The 27,821-nt window shown below is 37.3% G+C and overlaps 1 protein-coding gene across 12 annotated transcripts in view; it reads left to right on the forward strand.

Moving 5' to 3' along the window:
• NFIA (nuclear factor I A) overlaps positions 1-27,821 on the forward strand; it is a 377,934-nt gene that overhangs the window by 20,606 nt on the left and 329,507 nt on the right. Inside the window, exon 3 of one of the 12 annotated variants that reach the window (XM_045477618.1) lies at positions 6,910-14,728. The exons of the other annotated variants lie outside the window; for them this stretch is intronic. Coding sequence (XP_045333574.1) covers positions 6,910-6,941 — 32 coding nt within the window. The 3' untranslated portion in view covers positions 6,942-14,728. Of the gene's footprint in view, positions 1-6,909; positions 14,729-27,821 lie in introns of those variants that run through there. 12 annotated transcript variants of the gene reach the window in all.

Raw genomic sequence — 27,821 nt, forward strand, 5'->3', positions numbered from 1 at the left:
AAGTAACTTCTGAGAATGAAGTCTTTGTAACTTGATGCTGTTCAACAGCATAACTATTGTTGTATGTTCCTGTCAGGGAAGGATAGTCATTGCAGTACTTTTATTGTATGGGCTCTTAGTATGTGACAAGGACTTTTATTAAGAATTCTTTCTTTCTTTTTTTTTTTTTTTTTTTTTTCTGTTAGATGTACTTTTGGAAGTCCCTCCTCCTCCCTACCCAGTCAAGAATTACAGAGGTTTTAAATAACAATCAAATGATTTTTAAAATTATTTTCTTGGTGTATCCACTGTATGGACAAAAGTCTTATTTTCAAGGAAGGTTCTGGAATCCGTGTGCTTTTAGATTTTCCGTAAAATAAAGTGGGAGAAGTAATTAACAGAAAAGTGCCATCTCATCGGGGCCAGGATGTACACAGTTCTTTGGAGAATGAGGATATGACAGCCTGAAATGTTAGGGTTGAAGAACTAATTGTTCTAAAGATATTTGCTCCTCATCTCAGAAAAGACGGCAAACATGCAAAATGGATAAATGTAATCCTTTGTACTTTTACCACCTACATTTTTAAACTACAGTGACTCTGATTTCTCTAGAAAGGTCAGAGGTTTCAGACAGAAAGCTTTGTAATTCTTCAAAGAGAGACATTTTCAATTTTGCTGTATAAAGACTGATTATGCACAGCTTTTTTACTTTATTTACAGTTGAGCCTCAGAGGTTCTGGGGTGGGGGTAATGCTGAATCCGTGAAGATGTGTCATGAGACAGCAGAAGTGGATGGAAACAGATAGATTGGGGAGGAGCACAGATTCCCACTTAGAGATGCACATTTCTGGGCCTTTATTACCAATCGCCTTGTTTGAAAGTGAAGACAGGACAGTGCCTTTTGCTCTGTATGCAGAGCGTTCTGTGATAGACTCTAAATATTTTGGGCATCTCCAGGAATTTACGTATCTGGGTGCCTTTTCTTAGGGTTGGCTTCGTTGGTTTTTCTAAGTTGTGGATACGGGCTTCTCTGGTTTTATGTGGGTTTCTTTGTTTCTATTTTGTTTTCCTTTTGGACCTCTCCAAGTTTGGGAGAATTGTTCATGTTGGGTGGCGGGGGTGAGCAGAGATGGTAGTTGACTTCTGTTGTGGGTTACTCCCATTATTCCGGGAAACAGAGGCTCAGAGAGTGTTAGTAACTCACTCAGGGTTTTGCCAAGAGTAAGTGGCGAAACCAGGATTAAAGCCAGATCCATCAGAACCCAGACTTGTGTGGTTAACCTCTATAATATTTAAATTGGCTTTTCATATATATTATTTTATTAGCTTTTCACATAAACCTTAAATTTAGGTAGGGGAGCTTTTTGTTATAATTACCTTTCTGCAGATGAAGACGCAGAGAGGCTGAGTAACATCTCCGTGGTATGATGGTTAGTTAGTGGTTAGGGCTTTTTATCTCCAGGGTGTTCCCCAAGATATCAGGCTCTCTGAGCTCCACCCCTGAATTTATGGATGGGGTAAAAGTTTTCACTGGAAGTATGTAACAGTGCTGAAAGCCCTGGTTTTCTCTGAAGCTGAAAAAATAGTGAGCGACTAGAGCTTTTTCTGGTTTGTTAATAGATTTCAGCGTTTCAAACCTTGAAGGAAGCAGTCTTCATTTTACAAGGTGAAGATACTAAGTGCATGCATCCCAGGAGCTCCGAAGGTAGAACATTCTTGTGTGAATTGGAGTACCACTGTAGCCTGTTGTTACCACAGGCTCTTTGGTTGGTGTTGGCATAGAAAATCTACCTCGGTTGCCTTCGTTGACAGATTCTACCACGTCACTGGCAACTTGATTCAGGAAACATATTTTGAGCGCTTGCTACCTGTTAGGCACCGTGCTAGATGCCAAGGATACAAAACTGAAGAAAATACTATGAGACGAGCTGATGCCATCTCAGGTGAAATTGATCCAGAAACTAAGATTTCAAAGCTTTTGATGTTTTTGAAGTAGGATCCTTACAAACTAATAGCCCATAGGAAGCTTTTTTTTTTTTAATATTTATTTATTTTTGAGACAGAGGGAGAGAGAGCACGAGTTGGGGAGGGGCAGAGAGAGAGAGGGAGACACAGAATCTGAAACAGGCTCCAGGCTCTGAGCTGTCAGCAGAGCCTGACGTGGGGCTCGAACCCACGAACCGTGAGATCATGACCCGAGCCGAAGTTGGACGCTTAACCGACTGAGCCACCCAGGCGCCCCTTGTTTAAATTTTTTAATGTTTATTTTCAAGACAGAGAGACATGGAGCATGAGTGGGAGGATGGGCAGAGAGAGCGAGGCACAGAATCCAAAGCAGGCTCCGGGCTCCGAGCCCAGCGCGGGGCTCGAACTCACGAACTGTGAGATCACGACCTGAGCTGAAGTCGGACACTTAACCGACTGAGCCACCCAGGCGCCCCATGGAAGTTTTAAACATTTGCAGGACCAGCTGTTGCTGTTGCCTTCTTGCTGTACCATTGGTACATGTTGAGGAATTCTCTAATTTGATGATACTTCTACTACATTGTTAAATTTTCAGTTTTCTTATGTCAAAACTATCTATGGAAGTGGAAAGAAAACCCAAGCAGATACAGGACCGGGCACAGGTGTTTTTTATTACTTAATAGTTCACTGTGGCATGTTGGTGCACAAAAAAGTTCTATTTCTTCTTTAGAGGCCATCCTTCTTGTAATGCCGAAGGATAAAACAGAGTTATAGGAAAACTAAACAGCAGGAGAATGAGGGAGTGACAAACAGAAAGGAAGGGAAGGCCTTGGAGAGCAAGCCATGGTGAATTCATTTGGCAGTTGGTGGTAGTTCCTAAAACACAGCCAAGTCTCAGTATTATAGCCACTTAAATTCTCTGTTTTCCTCTATCTCTGAAGAAAGTTAGCAATCTTGAGACTTTTACACTGAAGTGGATTTTAAGTTGTCCGAGGTTTCAAGCTGCTTTGCCTTTCTTTCTCCTGTGAAAAGAAAACAGATATGGATTGCATTCAGACAGAAAGCACAGAAGAGGTCCTATATGTGCGAGTGTGTGTTAGTGTGTTAATGGGACAGCTGTGAGGGTCTTCTGGGAAAGTGTGTACAGATGGTGATAGGAAGGAGAACTATCGCATGTCTGATAAATGAAACACAAATAACGACCCAAAAATCTGGTGGTCCCAAACAGTGGATATTGGAGTTTTTTGTGTTTTTTTTTCCTTTTTTTTTTTTTTTTTTTGGTTCTCTGTTCTATCTGCTTATTGTTTAATCTGAGAGTGAAATCTGTTTGCCCAGCCAATAATAAGTGTGCTTTTCTTTATATAGAGTGCAGAACAAATGATTTGTTCTGTAATTATTTTCAAAAGGCAGAAAATCTGTGTGTAACATTGAGAATGGCAGGGGATTGTCATAGAAACTCACTCTGAACACTGTAAATAAAAATGGTTGGGGATTAGTCACAGTACCATGTGGGACATCATGAAACTGAAGACAGATTTCTTTGTTTTACAGGCGGTAAGAGAAGTGAGGCAAACTTGATAGAGTTCATGGGATGTTAGCAGTTCATTTCCTCCAGGGAGAACCATGTTGTCTTCAGATTAAATAAGCCACCTGGATACAGACTTTAGAATTTACCTGATGCTTTTAGCAACAGCTGATGTTCCCTTTTATTCTAAGAGTGTTTTATCTCCAGATAATGGAAGTTTAACAAGTTTGAAAATCTCTGTTTTTGCTAACTCATCTTCAGAATCTCCCCCCTTCACTTCCCCTATACCTTCTTTCCTTGTAATCTTGAATAACATTTTTATAGTTCTGGCCTTATTCTGGTTTCTTTCACGTGATAGGAGTAAAGCTGAACACATTAACCCTAAGCAGACTTCATTAATGTAGTATATTTTAAATCCTATATATTCAGATTAGAATTATGACTCTGCAATATAATACCCTTTTCTGTTTTTAAATCTGTTATTTAGGAGGAAGTTGTTTCAGAGTATTCTCATTGTCTGGGTCCAACATCTGGAAAAGGAATTGTTTGTCTTTAAATTTGGACTGAATCCCCAATTGCAGATTCCCACCAGGGTGATGTTTCAATAAACTCTAATGTGTCAGCTTTGGATCCTTGAACTTTTAGAGGTAGGAGCTGACCTCTGAGAGGGAGTTTCAGGATGTAAGGAACTTAGTGTGTGGAATGACTCATGCTTCTGACAAGGCCACTTTCACGATGCTGTGCGTTATCGAATGTTCCTATTTGTAATCAAGAGAGTAGCTGCCATATTTAAATGAGGGTAAGGTGTATTTAGACAAATGTGGGATAATTAAAGTGAGTATATTCCCTTTCTAGATTGAGTTAACAGTGAATACAACTAACCTTGAAATTGGAGAGTGCACATGCGAGGTGATAAATGAGAATTTTGGTGCATGGAGTATACAGGGACAGGCTGCCTTCTTGCCGAAGGCTGTGGTCACACTTTATATCATTGTGTGTGTGTGTGTATATATATATATATATATATTTTTTTTTAATATATTTTCTGTTTTTTTAAATTTTATTTTAGAGCACAAGCAGGGGAGAGGGGCAGAGGGAGAGAGAGAGTGTGAATCCCAGGCAGGCTGCATACTTACTACAGAGCCTGATGCAGGACTCAATCCTACAACCTTGGGATCATGACCTGAGCCGAAATCAAGACTCAGACCCTCAACCGACTGAGCCACTCAGGCACCCATATGTTATATATAATATATACAACATATATATATATATATATATATATATATATATACACACACACACACACATATATATATATATATACATATATCATTCCTTCTACTGAGCACATCCTCACTCACCTTTAATTGGTTAACATTGCTTAGGCCTTCTTCTGACCCCAACACTGGCTGAGGGCCCCTTCCCGACATTTCCACAGTGTCCTGTTAGCACTGTGGTAGTGCTCACCATTAGAACTTCATGCATCGTAATAAAATGATCTGTCTTCCAAATTGGGCTGTGATTTCTTTATAAGCAGAGACTGAGTTGTATTTATTTTTGTGTACCCTCCCCCATACGGGTATGTAGGGCTCACCACCTGGTGTGTGTTCAGTACGTTTGTTGAGCTAGTGACCAAAGTGGAAAATCAGGCTTGAACAAAGCAAAAAGTTGTGAGATGTTTATAATATGGATTGAAAAATGAGGTGACATATAATGTAGCTTTTGTTCCCTCAGGAATACTGAATTTATGCTTAATTTTGTTGTTGTTGTTTGGTCAGAATGATTTTCCCTTCTCACTTTATCATGTTAACTGATTTTTGTTTCTTCACCAAAATCCAAAGTTTCATGTTAACCCAAAGGAGGTACTGACATGTGAATAATCATTAATTCTGAAAATAAAGGTTTTGTGATGCTAGACTATTTATAAAAAAACATTCAGGCTGTTTGTTTTCCCATCTAAGATCCTGGTCTTGACTTTTATCTGAACTGTGTACCTAGGAAAGTGATCAAGTAATAAAGCCACTGCTCCAACTTCTTTGTGAGGGAGTCCCCTTTATCCACCAGCAGGCATTTATCAAGTACCTCCTGTGTGCTCAGTGCCCTGCTGCGAGGGAGAGTAAAGGATATCAGCTTCATGCTTGAATTTATTTTTTTTTTTATTTTTAAAAAAAAAAATTTTTTTATGTTTATTTATTTTTGAGACAGACAGAGACAGAGCATGAACGGGGGAGGGGCAGAGAGAGAGGGAGACACAGAATCGGAAGCAGGCTCCAGGCTCCGAGCCATCAGCCCAGAGCCCGACGCGGGGCTCGAACTCACGGACCGCGAGATCGTGACCTGGCTGAAGTCGGACGCTTAACCGACGGAGCCACCCAGGTGCCCCTTCATGCTTGAATTTTTGAAAAGCATGGTCTTGATTAAAAATGGAGCACTCTGCTCAGGATGGCACCCATTTTTGCTTGTTTTTGAACCCCGCACTGTCTTGCTCTGCAGGGAAAGTGTTTGTGGATCATACCCTTACCTCAAGTGAGAATTTCCAGGCTTGTCTGTCCTTAACGAAGCAGGGTACCTTTTGGCATGGTTTGAGAGGCCAGAGGCAGTAGTAGTAGAAGAGTTAAAGATCAGAATGAAGGCGTTGGGCCCCATTGTATGTGGTGACTCCTCTAAATTCCCCCTGCTAGCCAGTGCTGTGCCCTCATTAAAACTGTTAGACCAATTTCATTAGCTCCAAAATGCACCAGCATATGTAAATCTTCTTTGTTTAATTGGAGACCTATTGATTGTAGGGTAACATAAGCCTCTCTAAGGGAAACAGAACCCAACTGAAGATAAGAGTTTCTTCCCCCCCAACACATACAGCATTCATGATTTTATTTCTCTAGGCATGTTCATTATCAACACCGTTCCACTGCAGATTTTCCCGTAAAGTGTTTCCGTCTGGCCCCGTCTTCATATCTAAAACCTCCTACTGGTTTCAGCAAAGGATAATGGAAGCATTTTGACAGAATATACATTACTGTCTTCCATTTTTTTTTTCTCTGAAACCTTAAAAATAATGAGAAACAAGAACTTTTGAAATCATATGAAAATCAATTTTCTTGAAAACTGAAAATGAAGCACATTCTTTTGTGCTTTCATAGACTATTAAAGGGGACCAAAATCTGGACATCTTCTTTAGGTGAAGAGTCACTAAAAATATCCTAGTGGGGAATGAAAACTAGAATGTAATTTTTTTTTTTCAGTTACATCCTAATTGGACCTCAGAGCTGCAGAGAGGATAGTGTGCCCGCCTGTACTTTGCAAAGTGGTAGAAAGTGTGGGATTTGACCAGTGTACTTCGTAGGATTGGAACATTTTATAACTGTTAGGCTAATGAAAAAAACTTGCATTTTAATATGTGTCTCCTTGCAATTCCATTCTTGTTTCTGAAGTATAAGATTCAGGTCAAGGTCAATGCATAGCTATGTAATAAGAATCTTGAGAAGGAAAAATATCTGTTGTGATACTGTAGATTGTCATACAATAATTCAGAAATTATCTTTGAATGACAGAAGCACTAGCCCCAGACTGTATTGAAGAAGTAAATATCTATTTTTCCTTTCTTAAAATTGTAGGAAAAATTATGTTTAAGAACTTGAATTAGAAAGCATTCTAATTTCTCTCTTAGTGGATTATTGATTTCTAAAGGAGATGTTTAATTAGTGAAATTATAGCATCTGGAAAAAAATTGGTTATTTTCCAGTTTTATTCTGTAGTTGAAGCTATCACGATGAATTCATGGCCTTTCTTGTATTCATCTTCTCTTGTTTGGTGTTGCTAGCTGAGCACCTCTCAGGGTGAGGAATGTGTACTTAGATGGCATATAGTGGAGGGATCTTGACTAGTAGACAGTAACTTTATATCAGCTGCTATAATGCTTATCAGTGAAATTCTAACTTATTTAATTATTACTTAATTCTCTGATTATATTTTTGCATCTGGTGATCACCTTTATTCTGGCAAAGTATGGATGGAAAGACATTGCTATTTCATTTTCTTATTTCAGCATACCTGGGAAGGCATTTTGAAGTAGAATGTCTTTTTAAAGAACAGTGTAATCTGTGTACCTGTAAAACACATGTGCTGGAATTCTGACCAGGCTCCTAGTGAAACAGGGACGGCCTCCTTTCAGTTAAATTCATCCTTGTGGACTGCATGCCACTCCAGCTCAGTCAGGTTTTCAAAAATTTTCTCTTGGAGACAATTCATAGAAACTCAGTTCTTTAACTGAGTTATGTATAATAAGACATTCTCATTGGAAGGCAGCTTTGTATTCCTCTATCATCCCCTCTCTGCCAAACCACAACAATACCACCTTGTTGATTTCTTCACACACACAGAGAGATGTTTGTGTGTGTGTGTGATATATGACATACAGTATATGATGTGTGTGTGTGTGTGTGTGTGTGTGTGTGTGTGTGTGTGTGTATTACTGCCCAACCATCTACAATAAACGTGGATCGTCCTTTCTTAGTCCCTTCCCAGGAATAGAAGTTCATTGAAACCAAGTATAATCAGGACATAAAATGCAATGTTAAAAGGCTGACTGATGCATTTTAAGTCAAGCAGAAATGTGGATTATCTGCTGTTTGAATTTGTCCATACTGGAGTTTCCTCCTTTATCACAGCATCCTCCCTGTTGGCATGAGCCGAGATTGGATTCAAAATACAAATTATTTATATCATTCAAGTAAAAAAGAATGAAGATTCCCACCCCTCAATTTGATTATTCATACATTTTCTTAGAGAAAAAAGGGACAGTGTTATTAAAATAAGTCAACATAGATATTCAGTTGTATTTCTTTTAAAACTTTTTAGGACTGTTGCTGAAAGACTCTAAGATATTGTGAAAAATCCTTTATTTTAATAAACATTACTGGTTTGATTTCATTATTTTCACTTTGTTTTTCAATGTAAGAATATATGTAAGATATTATAACGAAGACCTGTGAATCTACAACTGCACTCAAGAAGGAGAATATTACCAATACCTTACATTTACTTCTATGTTCCCTGAAAATATCATCCATTATCCTGAGTATTGTGTTTACTGTTCCCCTCCTATGAAAAAAAAATGTTTTCACCACATATATGTGTATCAAATATCTTGTTAAGTCTTATTAAGTTTTATAAAAATTATGTATACATACATGTATGCGTATATATACACATACATATGTACATGATCCTGGAAATTGCATTTTCATGCAACATTATGTTTCTAATGTTGCTAAGTGTACTGTGATTTATTCTTCTTTTTTGTGTAATATGCCATTTAGTGGTGGATTGATGGGATATTTCTAGTTTCTTGCAACTAACAAGTGCTATGTATGGTAGGTAACATGTTTAGCGGAGCATATGTATAAGGTTTTCTTTAGGGTATGTACCTAATAGTGGAATTGTTGAATCACAGAGTGTGTAAGTGTTACATTTCCAAAAAAGATGCTGTTATTTTATTAACTATTTGTATCTGTTTACACTCTCACTAGCGGTAGCACTGTACAAAAGATTCTGTTTTCTCCAACACTCACCAATGCCAGATTTTTTACTTTTTGCCAGTCTGGTAACTATAAAATGATATTCTATTGCAGCCTTAATTTGCATTTCTAATTTTATTAATAATGAGATGAAACATCTTTTTGTATATCTGTAAGCCACTATTTTTTCTGTGAAATCAATGCTCATGTCTTTTACTCATTTTTTTTCCTATTTTGTTGCTTGTCTTTTTCTTGTTGGTTTGTTAGGAATTCTATATATATCCTGGATTCTACTTTTTTTGTGTTATGTGTTTGCAAATATCTTTTCATAACTTGTGGCTTATTTTTTCATTTTCTTTAAGATATCTTTGATGTACACAAATTCTTGATTTTAATATAGTAAAAGTTTATTAATCTTCTGTTTTACAGTTGGTGCTTTGTGTCCTGTTTAAAATACCATTCTTTACTCTGAGTTTGGAAATAGATGGTATTTTTTATACATCCTTAAATGTTCATCTGACATTTACATTTGCATTCCGTTTGGCATTTATTTTTGTGTGTCATGTGAGGTAGGGATCCAGTTTCATTTGTTTTTCTATATGAATAACAGTTTCCACTTTATCACTTATTGAATAGTTTGTCTATTCCCCAAATGATCTTCAATGGCACCTCTGTCATTTGTTAAGTTTTCATATTTCTGTGGGTCTGTTTTTGGGTTCTCTGTTCTAGTGATTAATCTGTCTATCCTGTACCAACAACATGCTGGTTCAGTTGCTAAGCCCTTATAATTAGCTTTGATATAAATTTTTTTTAACCTTTATTCATTTTTGAGAGATTAGAGCGCAAGCAGGGGAGGAGGAGAGAGAGAGGGAGACACAGAATCCGAAGCAGGCTCCAGGCTCTGAGCTGTCAGCACAGAGCCCAGCCCAATGTGGGGCTTGAACCCATGAACCTTGAGATCATGACCTGAGCCAAAGAAGTCGGACACTGAACCAACTGGGCCACCTGGGTGCCCCTCTTTTTTTTTTTTTTTTTTTTAACTTTCTTTTTATCTTTTGGCCACCTTCAACCATTTCCCCCATCTCCCAGCCCCCATCTCTGGCAGTCATCAGTCTGTTCTCTATACCTGTGAGCTTGGTTTATTTTATGTCTTTTAGATTGCATATATAAAATGTCACATGGTATTTGTCTTTCTCAGTCTGACTTACCTTATATAGAATAATGCCCTCAAGGTCCCTTCATATTGTCATAAATGACAAGATTTCTTTTTATGACTAAATAATACTACATTTGTTTCTTCACCTGTGGATGGGCATTTAGGTTGTTTCTGTATCTTGCCAAGGGTACGTAATGCTGCAGTGAACACGGAAGTGCATATGTCTTTTTGAATTAGTGTTTTCATTTTCTTGGGGTAAATACCCCGAAGTGTAATCGCTGGATCATATGGTAGCTCTATTTTTAGGTTTTTGAGAAGCCTCCATATTGTTTTTACGGTGGCTGCACCAGTTTACGTTCCCACAGCAATGCACAAGAGTTCCCTTTTTATGTACATTCTCACCAGCACTTGTTATTTCTTCCCTTTTTAATAATAGCAATTCTAATACATGTGAGGTAATGGAATCATTTTGTCAAGTTTCATGAAAAATCCTGTGTGGATTTTGCTTAGAAATGTATTGAATCTACCCTTGAATTGAAAGGAAATTGACATCTTATTATTATCAAATCTTACTACGTCTATGAACATGGTATGCCTCTCCATTTATTTAGATTTTATCTTTCGAAAAGTTGAATTATTTTTCACCCAGGTCTTCAGCATCTTTTTGGAAACCACTTTTATAAGTCGCGTTTTTAAAAGTATATTTTTAACTGTGTGTTTCTGGTATAGAAATACAGTCAATTATTGTATAATGATCTTATTATATCCAGCTATTGTTACATATTTTCAGCCAGTGGTTTGTAAATTTTTTTTTTTTATTACTGTGCAGCTAATCATATCAAATGCAAGCAGTAGCATTTTCATTTCTGCTCTTCCAATCTTACGCTTTTATTTCCTTGCACTTCTCACTTCATTGGCTAGTACCTTCAATTCAGTATTGAATTAACCTGTGAAGGTAGGCATCCTTGACTTTTTCCCCTTGGTTTCCTATTTATTTTTTATTCGTGAACAAGACTGAATTAATGCCTTACTGTGTAACACTACATTTGCTGATCACATTTTCATCAGAGAAAACGTGAGACCTTACCTTGTTTTGTTAACTTTTCTCCAATTTTTATGACTATGTTTTCTCCGTGTTACCAATAACCAAAGCCTCAAACTCTCCTGGAAAATTACTTTATGTCAAGTGATATACTATAAATCATATAAATTATTGAGTGAGTGGTGCTTTTAAAAATGTAGTCACCTAAAATTTCAAACTAAGAGGATCATTTGTATGTACTAAGCATTTTGGATACTTCAGTGGAGACAAGTACCATAGTTTGTATTGGCTTGAGATTCCTTGATAAGGTGGTGTGTACATCAGCCTCTTAAATTTTGATTTGAACTGTGGAATCAATCCTTCAGTAGCATTTTTCACAATTTAAAATGCCTGGTTTGAATGGCTCACTTTTTTTCCCTTTGCTCATGCAATTTTTGTTAAGACTTGAACAGATTCCTCCTAATCCTGTGAGCAGCCTGCAGGAAGACAACTATTAAAAGTAGAAAGCTATTAAGCAGTCAGGGGTTTATTATGCTTTAGTGTTTTGTTTAAGTCTGTTCTTAATTGGTTGATTAATGTACGTGAAGTCCTTTCCCCCCTCCATCTCTACAGATGGCAAATGGTAGGTCCCAACTGTCATTGTTCGAAAAAAAGGTTATGGTTCAAAGTCAAAGATTCCGCGATACCACAATAATCAATCATAGGAACTTGTCTCAGAGTGCCCAGCCAGGCAAAAGTTAGGGAGAGTAGTATTTACTTGGAATCCCTTAGGAGCATTTTTTTTTTTTTTCTTTTGGTGTGTTCTTGATTTTATATAGAAAAGATTATTTAATTAATAGGAATGCCTCTGTGAATTTAGTGTCAGGAATTTAGATAAGTATGAAGAAGATTGGTAAATAAGTTTTCTGTTTATTGATTATCAAATATTGCTGGAATTTAGGCATACAGTTTTAAAATGGGTGTAACAGAGAAAGTAACATTCTTACTATATTGAAATTAACAGAACACTTTTAAAGGAACACCTTTTTACCATTTTCATGTGAAGATGATTTATAATGGTTAACTTCCTTTTTTTAGGAGGAAGAATAGAATTATGTTCTGGTATTGATCCATAAAGAGGATTTGCATTTTATTCATACTATAAAAGTACCTTTAATGGATACATTGTGGTAATTGAATCTATACTGTGTATCACTATCAAAGTATCTTTTTAATTATTTTATGTTGCATAATTCAGTAACTAAATTTAAGTCATGGGGAAGGAGATGACTTTATTATATCTTCTAAGTATAATGTATAGCCTTTAATATTCTTAAAGTGGACAGCAGTTAAGGACATTTTTAGTTGAATGCCAGAGAGAGAGAGAGGGAGAGAGAGAAAGAGAGAGAGAAAGAGAGAGAGGAGATTCCATTACATTCAGCACAGTATGAAACTAAGTCAAAGGAGTTTTGTTAATTAAATTCAATTGCCATCCATTAGACCGGTGGAATGAGTTGACTCTGCCAGGACGCTGACACAGCACAAGTATGCAATTTGGCTAAATGGCCATTTCTAAACCATAGCACACATTTCTCCACTTGCTCACTTTTTTTTTTTTTTTTTAAGTGAGAGGTTTTACTCTTGAAAAGTCAGAGAGTAACCAGTGCCCGCTGAAGGGTAAAGGTATCATTTTTATGCAGTTTATTGAGAAACAATTAGCTTTTTGTCTTGGAGATGTGTAGTTCACGTGGAGAGTTTGGGAGAAAATGATTCTTTAAAAAAGTATGCCATACCTGTAGGCAAGCATATTTTCAAACTGTACACGCACGTGTCATGGAGACCCATGTGTGTTTTAAAATTTAGTTGTCTTTTAATCGAAAGCTTTTTAAAAGTCATAATTATTCCTTGAATTTTTAAAAGCATCCTTGAAGTCGAACTACAATCTGAATATATATTTGGGGGAAGTTATAATAATTGTGGGAATTATAAAAATGAAATTTAAGTGGTGGGTATGTACATCTACATTTTGGCATAAATCGCTGCTTTTAGAGGCTTTATATGTCAGACTGATAAGTTTCTTACCATGGTGAAATGACAGGAATACCACTCAGGCATTGGCTGACACATAATTTTGACAGCCAGCAAGATTGCAGTGTTGCTGAGTGCACAGATTTCCACTTCCTGCCAAGATTAAAATTGGCAAAAACCAAAAAGGATATTAGGGATTGTCACTTTAAGAAGAAATAACATGTTAATGCTCTGCATTTGCTCAAGAAATACAAGGTTGATCTCTTGAGCTGTAGTCTGTTGAAATCTACAAGTTTGCAATCAATAGAAGAGTTTTATTCATGCGCACATCAAAAATTAAATAAAGTAAATCAAGGTTCCCTGACATTTGTGATAATAAGGCTCATTATAGTTCTACTTAATAGGACATTATTATTTCTGTATAAAGAGAATTCCTCACCCAACCTATAAAATAGGTTGCCCAACAGCTCCCAAAGAACAAAGGCCTACTTTAAGTTTATGAATCGGAAGACAGAAGGCCTTACTTCCTGAATTTTCTTATTTTTTCCTGTGTGAGCAGATGGTTTTTCTTTTTATATGTTGCCAGAACTTTCCTATAACAATAACTGTCGTTTATTGAGAAACTACTATGTTCTGGGTTCTGTACCCGGGCACTCAAACCTCAGAATTTTTTTTTTTTTTTCTTAATTTAGTTTTTGTTTAAATCTAGACAGAAAAATGAGGAAAAATCTAGACAGAAAAATGTTGTGAAAGAGTCAGGCTCTGAATTATGCTTCTACTTTGCTATTTACAGTAAGTACTTTTGAAACAGCTGTAGACGTTCAAATGAAAGTAGCAATGTGGAGTGGGAAATGTGGGGGCATTCATTTGTGAAGACTTTGCATTTCTCCAGCTTTAGAGCCAACAGAAAAGGAGATTGTTGTGCATTCTATTAAATACTGCCAGTATGATTAATTTAAAGGGTTACATTTTATTGAACCCTGGTGTAGATGTTCTTTGTCAACCCACATTCACAGCTAGTTAGAGTGTGTGTAGCATTTATCAAAACTTTCTGGAGCCCCTCTCACCTCATTAGCATCTGAATCTCTATTCAGCAGTTAATGTCCGTTACTGCTAGAGTGCTCAATTCTTGTTTTCAATAAGCCAGTTGTAAAATGTCAGACTGTCACTTACAATATAAAAAACCAAAAATGATGGTATTTGTAAAAATGTTATCACCTCATAAAAACAAATTGTAAAGACATGAAAGTGATCTTGCTATACTGGGCTTTCAGAAGGGGGTTAGTACAGCTACTTTAAATACCAGTTGTGTAGATTCCCACACTTTTCTACCAATGGAGAGGTTTACACAAGCATAATTTAAGTTACAATCACACTAATTAACATCTCATTTGCATAAATTGTTGAAGTCAAAACAACAAAGAATTGTCTAAGAAGCCTAATCCTATTTGTCCAAAATAGAAAGATTAAAAAAAAAAAAAAAAAAACCATGCTCTAAAAATTGGCAGCTTGAGTATGTCTTTAGTATGTTGAGCCGTGCCATTTAAAAAAATAAATGCTTTCTATTTGCTTAAGAATATATTTCTCTGTCCTTTTTAGAATCTTCCATATTTAATACACTTTTAAAATGAAAAAGCTATACTTTGCTTTCTAAATCACTAATAAGTAGAGATTAAAATCAAGGTACAGTACCATTTACCTGTGGTAGAGAGTAACATGACTCATTAGATGCATGGTGAAGCATATGTGTGCATACGCGCGTGTGTGTGTGTGTGTGTGTGTGTGTGTGTGTGTATGTGCCGTGTGTAGGAATTGGTAAAGTGTTCCTGTCTGAATCCATGTTTAGTTAAAATTTTTTAGTGTAGGCTGGTCTCGTTCAGAGCGTCCAGCTGTTTTCAACGTCTTGTATTTATTTCCTTTTTGTTGTTGTGAGTGAGGACACGTTAAAGGTAGTTTTTACCCATGTCTTCTACATGTGTGATAGCTCACATCTCAGGTCAGAAAACTTTCTTTTTAGTGGCCACCCAAATGCAGTTAGCCGCCTCGAGGGTGACTTAGTACAGTACACCGTCTTCTTCTTCTCTAAGACCTATTTAAAATTAGGGACATGTTTGCATACAGTGGACTAATGAAGTTTTCATACTGCCCCACAAGACTCTGCTCTCCTTTGTAGGTCTGACATTTACTCATTTCATATGCAGTTATTGTTACTAGTGAGTTTGCTTTAACGACATTGTGCATCTATGGAAATAAAATGTCACCAGCAGAGTTTAGGATTTTTTATTGTTAATTTTTGTAGTCATTTGGGGTTGAGGAATTTAAATTATCCTGCTTGGTTAGTATTTCCAATGTCGTATTAGCCCTGAAATTGTGACAAGGTTAGGAATATGATTAGAATGAAAGTTTTACTTGAAGATTGTCAGTCTGGAAAGCATTTTATTTGTTCGTGATATAGAGCGTATCTTAATTTAATTGTGATAGTCTTTAAATCTGTTCTTTAATTTGATCTTACAATGTAAAGTTTACAAATTACTGTCTTAGAAGTAGTTAATTTACAAATACGTATTGTCAACTGCACGTGAGCCATTATGCTAGGTTTGGTGAAGGATGTAATCTTGTACAGTGTCACCTTGCTTGTATGAAACATATTTTTCTTAGGCATATAAAAATAAGTACGGGTGAGAACACGTTTTGTGGAAATTCAGGAGAGAATTTGTGAAGTATTGGGACAGTCTAGAAAGCTTTTGGATAAAATGAAATTTGAGTTATGGATTGAAGGACTGTTTGGATTTTTAGTGGGTGAGGAGGGGTGCTGCTAGAGACTAGTAGAAGACCTGGAGAGCAGGGGCGAGGCATGAGGGAAGCTGTGGAAGCAGGAATATGCAGTTTTGCCCCAGGTGGGGTCAGCTGAGACATTCGGTTAGGAGACGGGTTCCTGTAGGGCAGGACATTGAGTGCCAGTTGAAAGATTTAGACAATAGAAAGTCAGGTAGGGTTTTTGAACAGGAGCATAACGTGTTTCAGGAAGTGTTTTGGCAAGAGTAATCATGAGGCTGAAATGCAGGGAGCCTTGTAAAAGACGACAGAGTAGAGTTAGGGGCAGTGAGTGGTAGATCTTGTAGGTGTGTTGGCACAAGATTAAAAATAATAGTGATTTTCATTTCCTATGCCCTGAGCAATATAATAAGCTAAATACATGAAATGAAAGTGTGCTTTTGAAAAATAGTTAGTGATTTCTGATTCTAAGTGGTGTTTAAAACCTTTTAAAAGATATATTTCCATAAAATAAATTTTACTTCTTTTAATTTTTAATAGTGATTAATTCTGTGATTTAGAAAGGTGTGTGTACAAAAAAAGAGAACATTATTTCCTTTCACCTTTCAGAGGAAATTGATTTCCAGATTATTTTCCCATGTATTTTTTTAAAAGTTGACTTTTAAAAGAACACATTCCTGTTTCTTTTGAGTATGGCCAGATTACTTCATTGCCAATATTTGATCTTTATTGGAAGGTGAGGGCATGTCAGAGTTACTCAGGAGAACGTTCTGGACCTTTCTTCTTATCTTTTAAAGGCTTATATTTGATAAGGTTGGACATGGTGTGTACATGGTGACTTTTATCATTCTTCTTGTCACTTTTCTATATTTACTTTATTCATAGTATGTAATCTGAGAGTGCCTTCAGGAGACTAGGAAAGATCTGGCCACAGACACCACATTTTGGGTATTTTAACATATTCAGGAGAAAATTGGGTGTTGTATTCAGACAGGAAGGTAGATTGGCATAGATAGAAGTGCTTATTTTCAATATTCAAGGAATACATACTAATCCTCTACTGGAAATATGGTAACATGTCATGTTGATGGAGAAACATAAAATCAAGAAGCTGTCCTTCCCTTCCAGATGCTCATCGGTTGGTAGGAGAAGAGGCAAAACACGTGAAGTGGTATGCTTTTTTCTTTTTTTTTTTAATTTTTTAAATGTTTATTTATTTTTGAGAGACAGAGAGAGACAGAGTGTGAGTGGGGGAGGGACAGAGAGAGAGAGAAAGACTCAGAATCTGAAACAGGCTCCAGGCTCTGAGCCGTCAGCACAGAGCCCGACGTGGGCTCGAACCACAAACTGCGAGATCATGACCTGAGCCGAAGTCGGACGCTTAACTGACTGAGCCACCCAGGTGCCGCTGGTATGTTTTATAGTAGAATTCAAGGGACCCACATGACTCAAGAGAGGACAGTATTGATTCTGAGTTGTGGAGAAAGAGAAATACTTCTGTGAAGGAGATGACATCAAAGCAGGGTCTTGGAAGTTGGCAGGAAAATGAAGGGATCGAGCACGCAGATGGGGGTTTATGGCATGTGTTCTGGAAATGGCACATGGCTGAGATGAAGCACAGAGCATGCAGTGTATATGATGTCTTCACGTCTGCCCTTATTTGTTCAGCAAACACCCGTCGCTTACCTTGTGCCACCCATTGAGCTAGGCTACCTGTAAGGAACCCACCAGCTTCTTCATGGACAGAGTTGAAAGGGTTTGTCCAGTTGCCTTTGCCCCTGAGAGAGAGAAGGTCCACATTTGGTACCTTTGGCATATTATCCCTTGGCATACTTAAAGTTTGGTTCAAGAGCATATTGAAAATTTCACATTCCTGGGCACCTGGGTGGCTCAGGTGGATAAGCATCCGACTTCGGCTCAGGTCATGATCTCACGCTCTGTGAGTTTGAACCCTGTGTCGGGCTCTGTGCTGACAGCTCAGAGCCTGGAGCCTGCTTTGGATTCTGGGTCTCCCTCTCTTTCTGCCCTCCCCTGCTCACACTCTGTTTCTCTCTCTCAAAAATAAATAAACGTTAAAAAATAAATAAATGTTCACATTCCCTTCACTAAAGCATGAAACTTTCAAACCTATAAAAAGATGGTGAAGATCATTGTTCTCCCTGCTCCTTTCCTTTCTTCACTTGCAGCTGGATTGTTCCTCCTTCCCTCCAAGGGTGATCTGTGGAGTATCTGCTGTATCTTTAGTCCTTCCTTTAGTGTGAGGAATCCCCTTCTTTTTCCCCCAAGAGAGTTTGGGTCTGATGCTGATTTTTTCTCATTCTGGGACTGCCCAGTTATAACAGAGTTCAGTGGTATAAATGTGAGGCCCAAATTAGAGATCCCAGAATAAAGTTGGAGAAGAATTCTTCAGTTATCGATAGAATTGTCTTATGGATTTGAGCAAAGTCTTGTATATGGTGAAAATGAGACCCTGAGTTAATTAAAATAACTTCACAGTACATATCTGTCCCTCCCAGTGCTGCTATAAATAATTGCAAAGGTAAGGATTCTTAGTAACTGCAAATATGCAGAAAACATGGATATTAGAAAGTTTTGATGACCTTAATGAAGAAACAAAGTTGGCTCTGGATCTTTGCCTAGCAGGAATGAAGTTTTTTGAATATGATAAACACTGTCAGTTGTTAAGGCATCTTCTGATAGGTGAAAAGTGGTTTTTCAATGCAGTGCTGCCTGGCATGCGTCTTTTCTATGGTCTATTATCTTGTGGGAATGACATTCGTTAAGTTGGTATCTGTGCGCATCCCACCCAAATAAAGAATGTTTCATCAGCAAAGTGAATTGCCATATAGTCATCAGACTCTAGAAATAAATTATCAACCATGACTGCAGTGGGTGAGGCTGTTTGTTTATCAGATCACTTGAGAACAGAGTAAAGTGAGTTTCATATTTTCCTGAGTCTTGAATTCTCATTTTAGACATCTGTTCAGAAGCTTTCTAAGCCATGGAGTATTCTAAATGAGCATTTTGTTAAATGGATGGAGGAAGACTTAGTTTTCCATTGTTAGGTGAAACCTAATTAAAAATTAAATAATGACCTTGTGTTGGCTTGTAAATTTCTTATTCCCTGCATGTGTGAGTGTATTTTGTTAGAACATTCCATTTTAAAGCATGCTTTTTTTTTTTTTTTTTTTTTAATGATGAGAAATACTTGAAAACTACCATTTCCTTTTGGAATTACAGTAGAGTATCAGAGGATAGTCTATAGTTGAGAGTGGAGGGGTTTAGAAGGCGTTAGAAGCATATAGCTTTATGAACCATATTTTCTGTGGATATAGCAGAATTAGTTTAATTGTTCTGTTTCACTCTCTCCAGCATGAGTGCACTCATCATGGAAATTAACAGAGGCACTGCTATTTGTGTTATATCAGGAATTCTTTATAAACTTAATAAATGAAAGCTTTTTTCTTACAGGCCCGATTCACTAGTGGAGTTCTGCTGAAATAATGTGGCTACCTTCCATTAATGTTAATGGAGGTTATGGATATAATTCCCTCCATAGTGATGGAAGAACAAGCCCTAGAGAAAAGAATGTTTGTAATGAATCACTGGGTTATGATACAGGATTCACTTGGTCTCCCTAATACTATTTTTTTTTCCTCCTGAAAGTTTAAGGTCTTATATTTAGTAACTAGTCTTTCTCTACCCTAATTCTTTGTGGTCAAGTCTGTAATAATGTTAAGAACATAGAAAAGCAATATGGATTCATGTGTAGGCATGGTTTGGGGTTATGTAATGATTCAGCACTACATAGTTTTGTGTTTTCCTTTTACTTAATATTATTTGGTGGGCATAACTTTAATGTTTTAAGAGATCATCATATTCTTCACTAATAATAGTTGCTTTAATAATTCATTGTCCTGACAGACTGCAGTTTATCAGTTAGGTATTAAATCTCTCAAATATATTTATTAAATACCTACTGTGTATAAGGTTCTAAGTTTAATGCATTTGACACAGTCCCTATCTCAAATTGCCTTTCATCTTGTGATATAAGTAGAACCCAGTCTCTAGGCTTTTTCTCGTGGGCCAAGATCAAGTGTGAAGAATTTGGTGGGAGATGGGTGTGTGTGTGTGTGTGTGTGTGTGTGTGTGTGTGTGTGCGCCTTTCTGTCTGTCTGTCTCGCAGGGACTGAAGAAAGGAAGGCCGTTGTGGTTGGTGGTGTGTTGGAGAGACTGGTCTAAAGAGAGATAACTGAGTTCCTCCAGGGAGGAAACACAAGATCTTACCACAAGATCACATAGCAAGTCAGTGGGGGTGAAGGTAGCGTTTGACTCCAGACTATGCTGGTAGACTATCACGTGATTCAGGCACCAGAGCGTGAACGCCAAAGACTAGTGGAAGAAATAATTTCTATAGGAATCCAAACACTTTGATCTAGAGGAAATTTCAGGACTCTCTGAGAAAGTGTATAGCATATGAAAGATACTATAGGTATTTTCTTCCTATAATATAAGCAGAAAATTATTCAGGCTCATTTTCAGATAAATTGTGATCTTGAGTTGAAAGACATAATGTACCTAAACCCTTTTTACTGGATGATCTTTTCCCATGAAATTTCAAATATTTATGCATGTAATTTGGTGATGATTTTTGCTATTTAGGTATTTTCCTCCCTAGTAACACAAAATCTTGCTTACCCAACTCCCAAAGTCCATCTCAGTAGTAGGCTCCTCAGCCTCTGTTCTTGTGCCCAGTGAGTGCTCCTCATTACCAGGTCCACATAATTAATGCTTTATCACATGAGGCGATTCAGTTACTCAGCAAAACAAAATGATGTACACTTTTAGAAATAGCTCTAGAAAGTAAATTTGAACCTAAAGTGTTTGGTTGAGAGGAAATTTCTGTTTGTTCTTAATTAAGAGAAACTGTATGGAAATGTAAGCTAAGGATGCATTAATCAGAGAAGTTGGCATTACACTGTGTTATTCATTTTTATTTGGCATAGATTGCATGGGTACTCATTAAATAATTTGTATGGCTGAAATAACTCTAGTGATATTTCTTGCTAAATTTTTGCATCTGTTCAGGCTAAAACTCAGGAAAGTTAAAAAAAAATTCAGTCCTTAGGTTTGAAAGTTTGACTCATTTATAAGTGAAAATCTTTATTGTGGAAATATATATGCCTCAAAATGTTTGCTTGCTTCATTTTTGGGGAAGAAATGTGTGAGAGTAGGTAAATTGTTAATGAAAAATTATTAATCAAATAGCAGATTTATATCTGGTGAATAGATACTTATGCTTAATGCTCTTCAATTTTAACAGCTTTGCCTCAGCCCATCTTATCTGTGACCTTGTCAACTTTGATATTATTGTTTTTTTTTTTTAACTTTGATATTGTTTTACAAACAAATAGTGGAAGGAGAAAGTTTGCATATTTAGAAGTTTGGTAGTTGATTCCCTTTGTGGGTAAATGCACATCTCAGGGGGAACCCGATCTGTATAGATAGCCTATTTGGATCAAGGGCAAGGAAAAGGAATTTCCTTTACCCATTTATATTTTTTGGTTTATATAGGTCAAACTAGATTTCTTGGACCTAAATTTATGTGGTGTACACATGGCTGTAGGTTTGGTCTGGGCTCTGTAATATTTGTAATTATGTGAGATGACAAGATTGAATTAACTTAATTGTAGAGTTTTACATAGTGTTTGTACCAAATCCTAATAAAATAATATGAAATTCAATGAGTAATGCCAAGTGGGACAGTGCTCTACTCACATAAGCTTACTAAACTTGATATATTCTTATGGCGCTTCTCCAGAATGTAGAAGAAACACATTTATCTAGGTGATTAGTATTCTTTCTGTCTGCCAGATTTAAGGATTGTTTGGAAATATTGTTAGAATCAAAATCAACGTTTGTTGCTACACAGGGTTGGGCATTCCAGGCAAACTCTGGTCGTTTTTAATGGTCTTATTCTTATGTCCACTCATTTTACGTCTGCCATGACACTGATGTTTTCAGCAACACAGAGCTGCTATCAAAAGAGTGATACACTTTGGGGCGCCTGGGTGGCGCAGTCGGTTAAGCGTCCGACTTCAGCCAGGTCACGATCTCGCAGCCCGTGAGTTCGAGCCCCGCGTCAGGCTCTGGGCTGATGGCTCAGAGCCTGGAGCCTGTTTCCAATTCTGTGTCTCCCTCTCTCTCTGCCCCTCCCCCGTTCATGCTCTGTCTCTCTCTGTCCCAAAAATAAATAAACGTTGAAAAAAAAAAAAAATTAAAAAAAAAAAAGAGTGATACACTTTTAAGTGAAGTATTTGGGAAAGTGATAAAGTCATTTCTGGTCCCATCTCAAAGGATATTATTGAAAATGTCTTTAAAAGTGATCAGGGTAACACATACTAGGCCCTCTCCAGTTCCGGTGTTTGAAGTTAACAACCTGCAGTTCAAGCCCATTTCAAGCGGAAAAGTGGCTCTCCCACAATTCCTCCTCCGCCTTTTTTGAACCACAGACATTTTTATTTTATTTACTTATTTATTTTTAAATTGAAGTATAGTTGACATACAATACTATAGTACCTTCTGATGTAGTGATTTGACATAGTGATTTGACAATTATGTTCGTTACAAAATGCTCACACAAACTACTCTTTAAATACTGTAGCTGGTTCTAAATTTAAGGAAAAATGAAAATATTGGGAAATAATAGTCAAAATAGTTCAAAAGAAGTTCAAAATAGTCAAAATAGTCAAAAGAAGTTCCGGACAGAAGATGCTTTTATGGTTTGTAACTGCCCAAATCGGATTTAACTTGAACATGGCAATGCTTTGCATTTTATGATGGCTAATTCGTGCCATCTATTAGCCATAATGCCAGATCCTGTTTTTTTTTTTTTTTTTTTTTTTTAAATCTCAAATACATTTACAGTAAATATATTAACAAATTGTGAGGTCTTAGGTTGACCTCCTGGACATTAGGAAATCAAATTTAAAGCATTGCATTGTCTGTTACTCAATGGAGTGGACTGAGTACAGCGTGTGACTTGTGTTCTGCCGATGATGCAATAAGCTAATATTGTAGTGTGAGTTAAGGTTGATTAGATGATCATCTTTAACTCTGTTTTCTCCAGGGGTTTTTGGACGCTCGTGTTTTCAGGTGATAGTCTATGCCCCTATTGTATTGCTCTTTTAAAAAAAGTGTTCTCTTTTGGGCAAGAAAACATAGGCTCTCTTCGGATTCTGGATGGAAATTAGCAACCTTATGCTCAGAATGTAAAAGTATACTGTGTTATCATAAACTGACTCTCTTCCAAAAAAAAAAAAAAAATTCTAGGGAGTAAAATACATGCGCAAGATACCAGAAATTGATTTACAGAGTTATAGCTGTTTTTTTTTTTTTTTTAACTTTCTTAAAAGTTTTTGTCCTGGAATTAATTTTCGGTGAAAACTAAGACATTTTTCTTCTCATCTGGAATCAGTTTTTACCTCATTAGCAGGAAATGGTGAATATACATTAAGCACAAATAAAGTTCACTTTATGAGGCAAAGAATTTGCACTCAGTAAGTAGATGTGTACAAATGAAAGACCCTTTCTGCTGTCCTTAAAGAGGATTGTGAAGGAAATTTTAACAGCAGATGCCATCATTCAGGTAACTTCCACTGGTGTGGTTCCCGCTGCCCTCCCTCCCCCCACAATAAATCCAAAGAATCCAGGAGAATTTTTCTCCCAACCTATTGGGAAGTATTTCGATGCAGGCTTTAGTATATTGGTAAAATTAAGTGTTCATTAGCTGGGCCTTGGTGGTGATATCATGGGGGTATGGGGTAGAACTCTCTTTTCCATTTTCTTTTGATCTTAAAGTTACATAACTGTGCGTTCAGCTTAACTTGTGTTATTGCAGTAGGAAGATGTGTAGGTGGAAAGATATTCTAAAGGGAGGCTAGAGACACCTTCCCTGACAAGAAAAAATTCAAGGGAACAAATAAATAAAAATACACTCAAAGAATCATAGAATGTTATAGCTGTAAGGGACCTTAGGTTTCATTTAACCGAAATTTTAGCTTCAAGATCCTAGAAAAAAAAAAATATTCTGTGATTGTGAATGGCATTTTTCCATATTTGAAAGTTAAATTTACTAATGTGTCTGCTTATTTGCCCATGATGTATTTGTGGCTCTTTTTCTTATATTACCAGTGGGAACATATTCTGTATTATAGTATCTTTTTATTTGTCTGGATGCTTGTATATTCCTGTTTGTCTATTAATGCTCTCACACGTGCAAACATACAAGAGAAAATGGCAATCCAGTATTAAACAATGGGGAAAAAGTTATAGTGCAATAAGACTGGATTAGTCATGCTTTTTACAGTCAAGTTGCCATAAGGGTCATTTTTTAAAGTTTTAGACTAACTCACATGTATCCCAGAGTTTATACAGGGCTATGGAGTATCTCTTTAGACATACAGTCTTGCTGCTGTTTTGTCCTGACGTATAAAATGGATATCATTGAACTGGCATCTAGAAAGCATTGGTAGCACTACAGATTTTATCACTCATTCCAAACATAGGAGTTGCAAAACACCTTTCTTTAAATATTTTCTCTTCATGGTGCAACTGGGGAGGGCCAAATTCCAGCCTTAAATAAAGTTTCAACCTGACTAGTTGATAGAAATGGCAGAGTAATAGAACTTGTGGCCAAGAAGCTGATACCTGGATTGTGTCAAGGATTAGACTGTATGTTTGCAACCCTTCCAGATGGGCTCCATGTTTCTACTCTATACGCACATCCTTGTAGCCATAAGGAAACGGAGAGAGTTCTACCTTTAGTTTCTTCTTCTAGAGATACTCTGCATGGGACTTCTGGACCCAGTATTCTTTTGTTGATGATAATCTACTTAAATGATATCCTATCATCAGAATCCCTTAATAGAATTATCTTTGCATTTTGCACTGTTCTTCCATCTTGCCTTCTAAAAGCTAGAAGTGTCCTTCCTCCCCCCCCCGCCCCCATCATTTTCCTAATGGAGATGACATATAAATATGCCAAGCAGAATCCATAATCATGGCAGGAAACCTACACAGTAGGGCTGGTTTTGATACATAGTCCACCCTACTGGCAAGTACTTTTTAGGCAGCTTCATATAATAACGCATAGGGTACAAAAAGAGACCTCTGCTGTGATTTCTTTGGTTTATGTATTTCACATTGAAATTGTAGGTTTTTTTGGTTGGAATTTATTTGAGATGATTAAAGACATTTTGCAGAGTACTCAAATATAGGTGAAAGAATTTCAAGTTTGCTCATTTTGGCATAATTTTAAAACAAAAGTGTTACTGTTGGATCTGGGCATGTGATGGGTGAATGAGTGTTTCAATGAAATGACATAAGTCTGTATAATTTGGAGGGTAATGATGCCTTAGAACGAGAATAAATCTGGAGCGATGGAAAGGCTCCATATTCTAGATGAATGCATGCTTCCTCCTATGAGTCTGAAAAATAAAATTAAATCTTTATTTATACGAATCCACTGGGGGAAAAAAGCTACATGGACTGGGTTTATGATATATTTCAGAACAGGAATATTAGCCTTAACCTCTTTCCTCACATTGCATATGATATTTAATCCATCATCTTTGTTTTAAACAAACAATACACAAGCTGTTGCTGGCATTGGTATAAAGCTGATGGTCCATCTGGAGAGCAGGAATATAGATCAGGAGAATAAGAGAATTGAAATTGGGTGCAAGGGCAGATTTGCATGTGTAAAACCTCTCTGTTTACTAGCTTTTTATCAAATTGTTTAATACGAGGCAAAACAGAATCCTTTTTCTTGAATCTGAGAACCTTATTGGAGGAAAAGTTGCTGAAGGAAGAATAATTGGGTTTGGAGGGACAATAAAATTATAGCCATTAACATCTTCTCGTTTAGCATTGGCGAGTCCATGTGGAAGAATTGAGAACACTGCTGGGGATTGGGTTCTTGTTCTAGCCATGTGATCTTTGGCCAGTCATTTTAGCTTCTTGACCTTCAGTGTCCTTTGGTCCAAGTTAATTCAGCAACCACTTCTTGAGGCGCCGTGAGAATTTTCTCGGACCCAACCATTCTGCTAGGCATTATGGATCCATGGCTGAATAAGACTGAACCCTACTCTCAAGAGGCTTAAGGTCTTGCAATGGAGACAGACATTACAACTGAATAATGTAGTGAGTGTTATATAGGAGACACTGGCTCACAAAGGAAGGAAACATTCTGTCTGGAATAGACAGGAAGATTTGTAGTACAAATCTCTTATAAGGATTTTCTATTTTGACCAGCAGAGGAGCAGACATTCCAGGTATGCGAATAGTGAGAGGTTCAGAACAAATTATCAACAAAGTTCTTTCCAGTTCCACATTTGCAGTGTTATCAATGTAAAATTCTTTGAATAGCTTTCCACTGATGAGTTATTCGCTGAAGAGTGTTTATTGTCATGCTCGAAAGAAAATAATAATGAAAGAAACAATGATTTCCTTTAGTTATAAAACTGGGGCTGGATGGGAGGAGGCCGCCAGTATTTCTCTTTATAATTATTGCCCTGTTTGAAAAATCAGCCCGCATCTAGGGTGGCAAACACTGTGTAGAGGCCTTCCTTCTTCCTTCTCCGGAGCAGCAGTGGATGGAACCACTGTAACCTGGCCTCCCGCCATGAGAGGAGGGAATCCAGGTGGCCATGTTCAAATGTGTCTGCGTGCAGCAAGGCTTCTGAAATGACAGGAGAGCCCGGCGGCTTCCAAAGCAGCTGTGACTCTGGATTGCGCCCACCATCCCTGCTTCTCACCACAAGAGGAGTGAATCTCTGCTGCCTTAGGAGGCATGGAGCCTGGGACTTTAATTCCTTTTTTAATTTTTCATTTTATTTTTAAAACGCTTGAGTGGTGGATGATGATTTCTTGACAAAAGAGAGATTTCCCCCCTTTTAAAATTATTTTAACTCAGGCTCTTGTGTAAACTCATGGGCTGGGAATAAGACCAGAATACCTTCTTTTTGTTGTTGTTTACGAACGGCCAATAATTTATTCACATGTGACATTTGAGCTGGCATTTTTTTCCTCCTAAGATGACAGTAGCTTCCGCTGTTGTATCCTAAAGCAAACTCAGAGTAGCCCTTTGCTTTTGTCCCCGTCAGTAGTTATATTTTGCCCTCTTGCCTTTTTCATTTAGACCTTATGGTATTTCCTAACCCTCAGACTGTTTTGAAAGGCTTTGATTAAAATATGCTGATAAAAGAATTCGATAACCAAGTTAGGAACGGCAAGGCTATCTAGAGAAGACCGAATGATTTGGCAGCCTAACAAATTCTATTCAGAGCACACAAAGAGATTCTGGAACGTTTTATAGGGACTCGTGTTTAGGGAATGGTATGAACTCAGGTTACCTGCCGAATATGGTGTCATATGGAAACATTTAAGAGCTTATGGAAAATTCTTTGAAATAAAGTGGAATGAACTAGCAAGCATATAATACCTAAGAAGAAAAATAAGAGCATTCATTCTGATTTTTAGGTGGCTGCTTAAGGAAGGGAGGTGGATGGAAGTAAATCATTCCGACTTTGTATGCATAACGTAGAAGAGCTATCACCTAAGAATAGTTTTGCTAACCAAACCCTAGACTTAAAAGGATATTAAAGGCCATCATGTCTAACTGCCTTCCTCTGTAGGAACCTCCTAGGTGTTATCCCCAACAGCCTTTACTTAAATACTTCCAGAAAAAAACTGAGAGACTGGGGGAGTAGGGACGAAGGTTGGCAGGAACTTCTGTTGAATACCTAATATCTGCAAGATACTGGGGTGCACACTTTCTCACCGTCTCATTTG

This window comes from Leopardus geoffroyi, chromosome C1 (assembly GCF_018350155.1).
Source record: "Leopardus geoffroyi isolate Oge1 chromosome C1, O.geoffroyi_Oge1_pat1.0, whole genome shotgun sequence".
Taxonomy (NCBI): Eukaryota; Metazoa; Chordata; class Mammalia; order Carnivora; family Felidae; genus Leopardus; species Leopardus geoffroyi.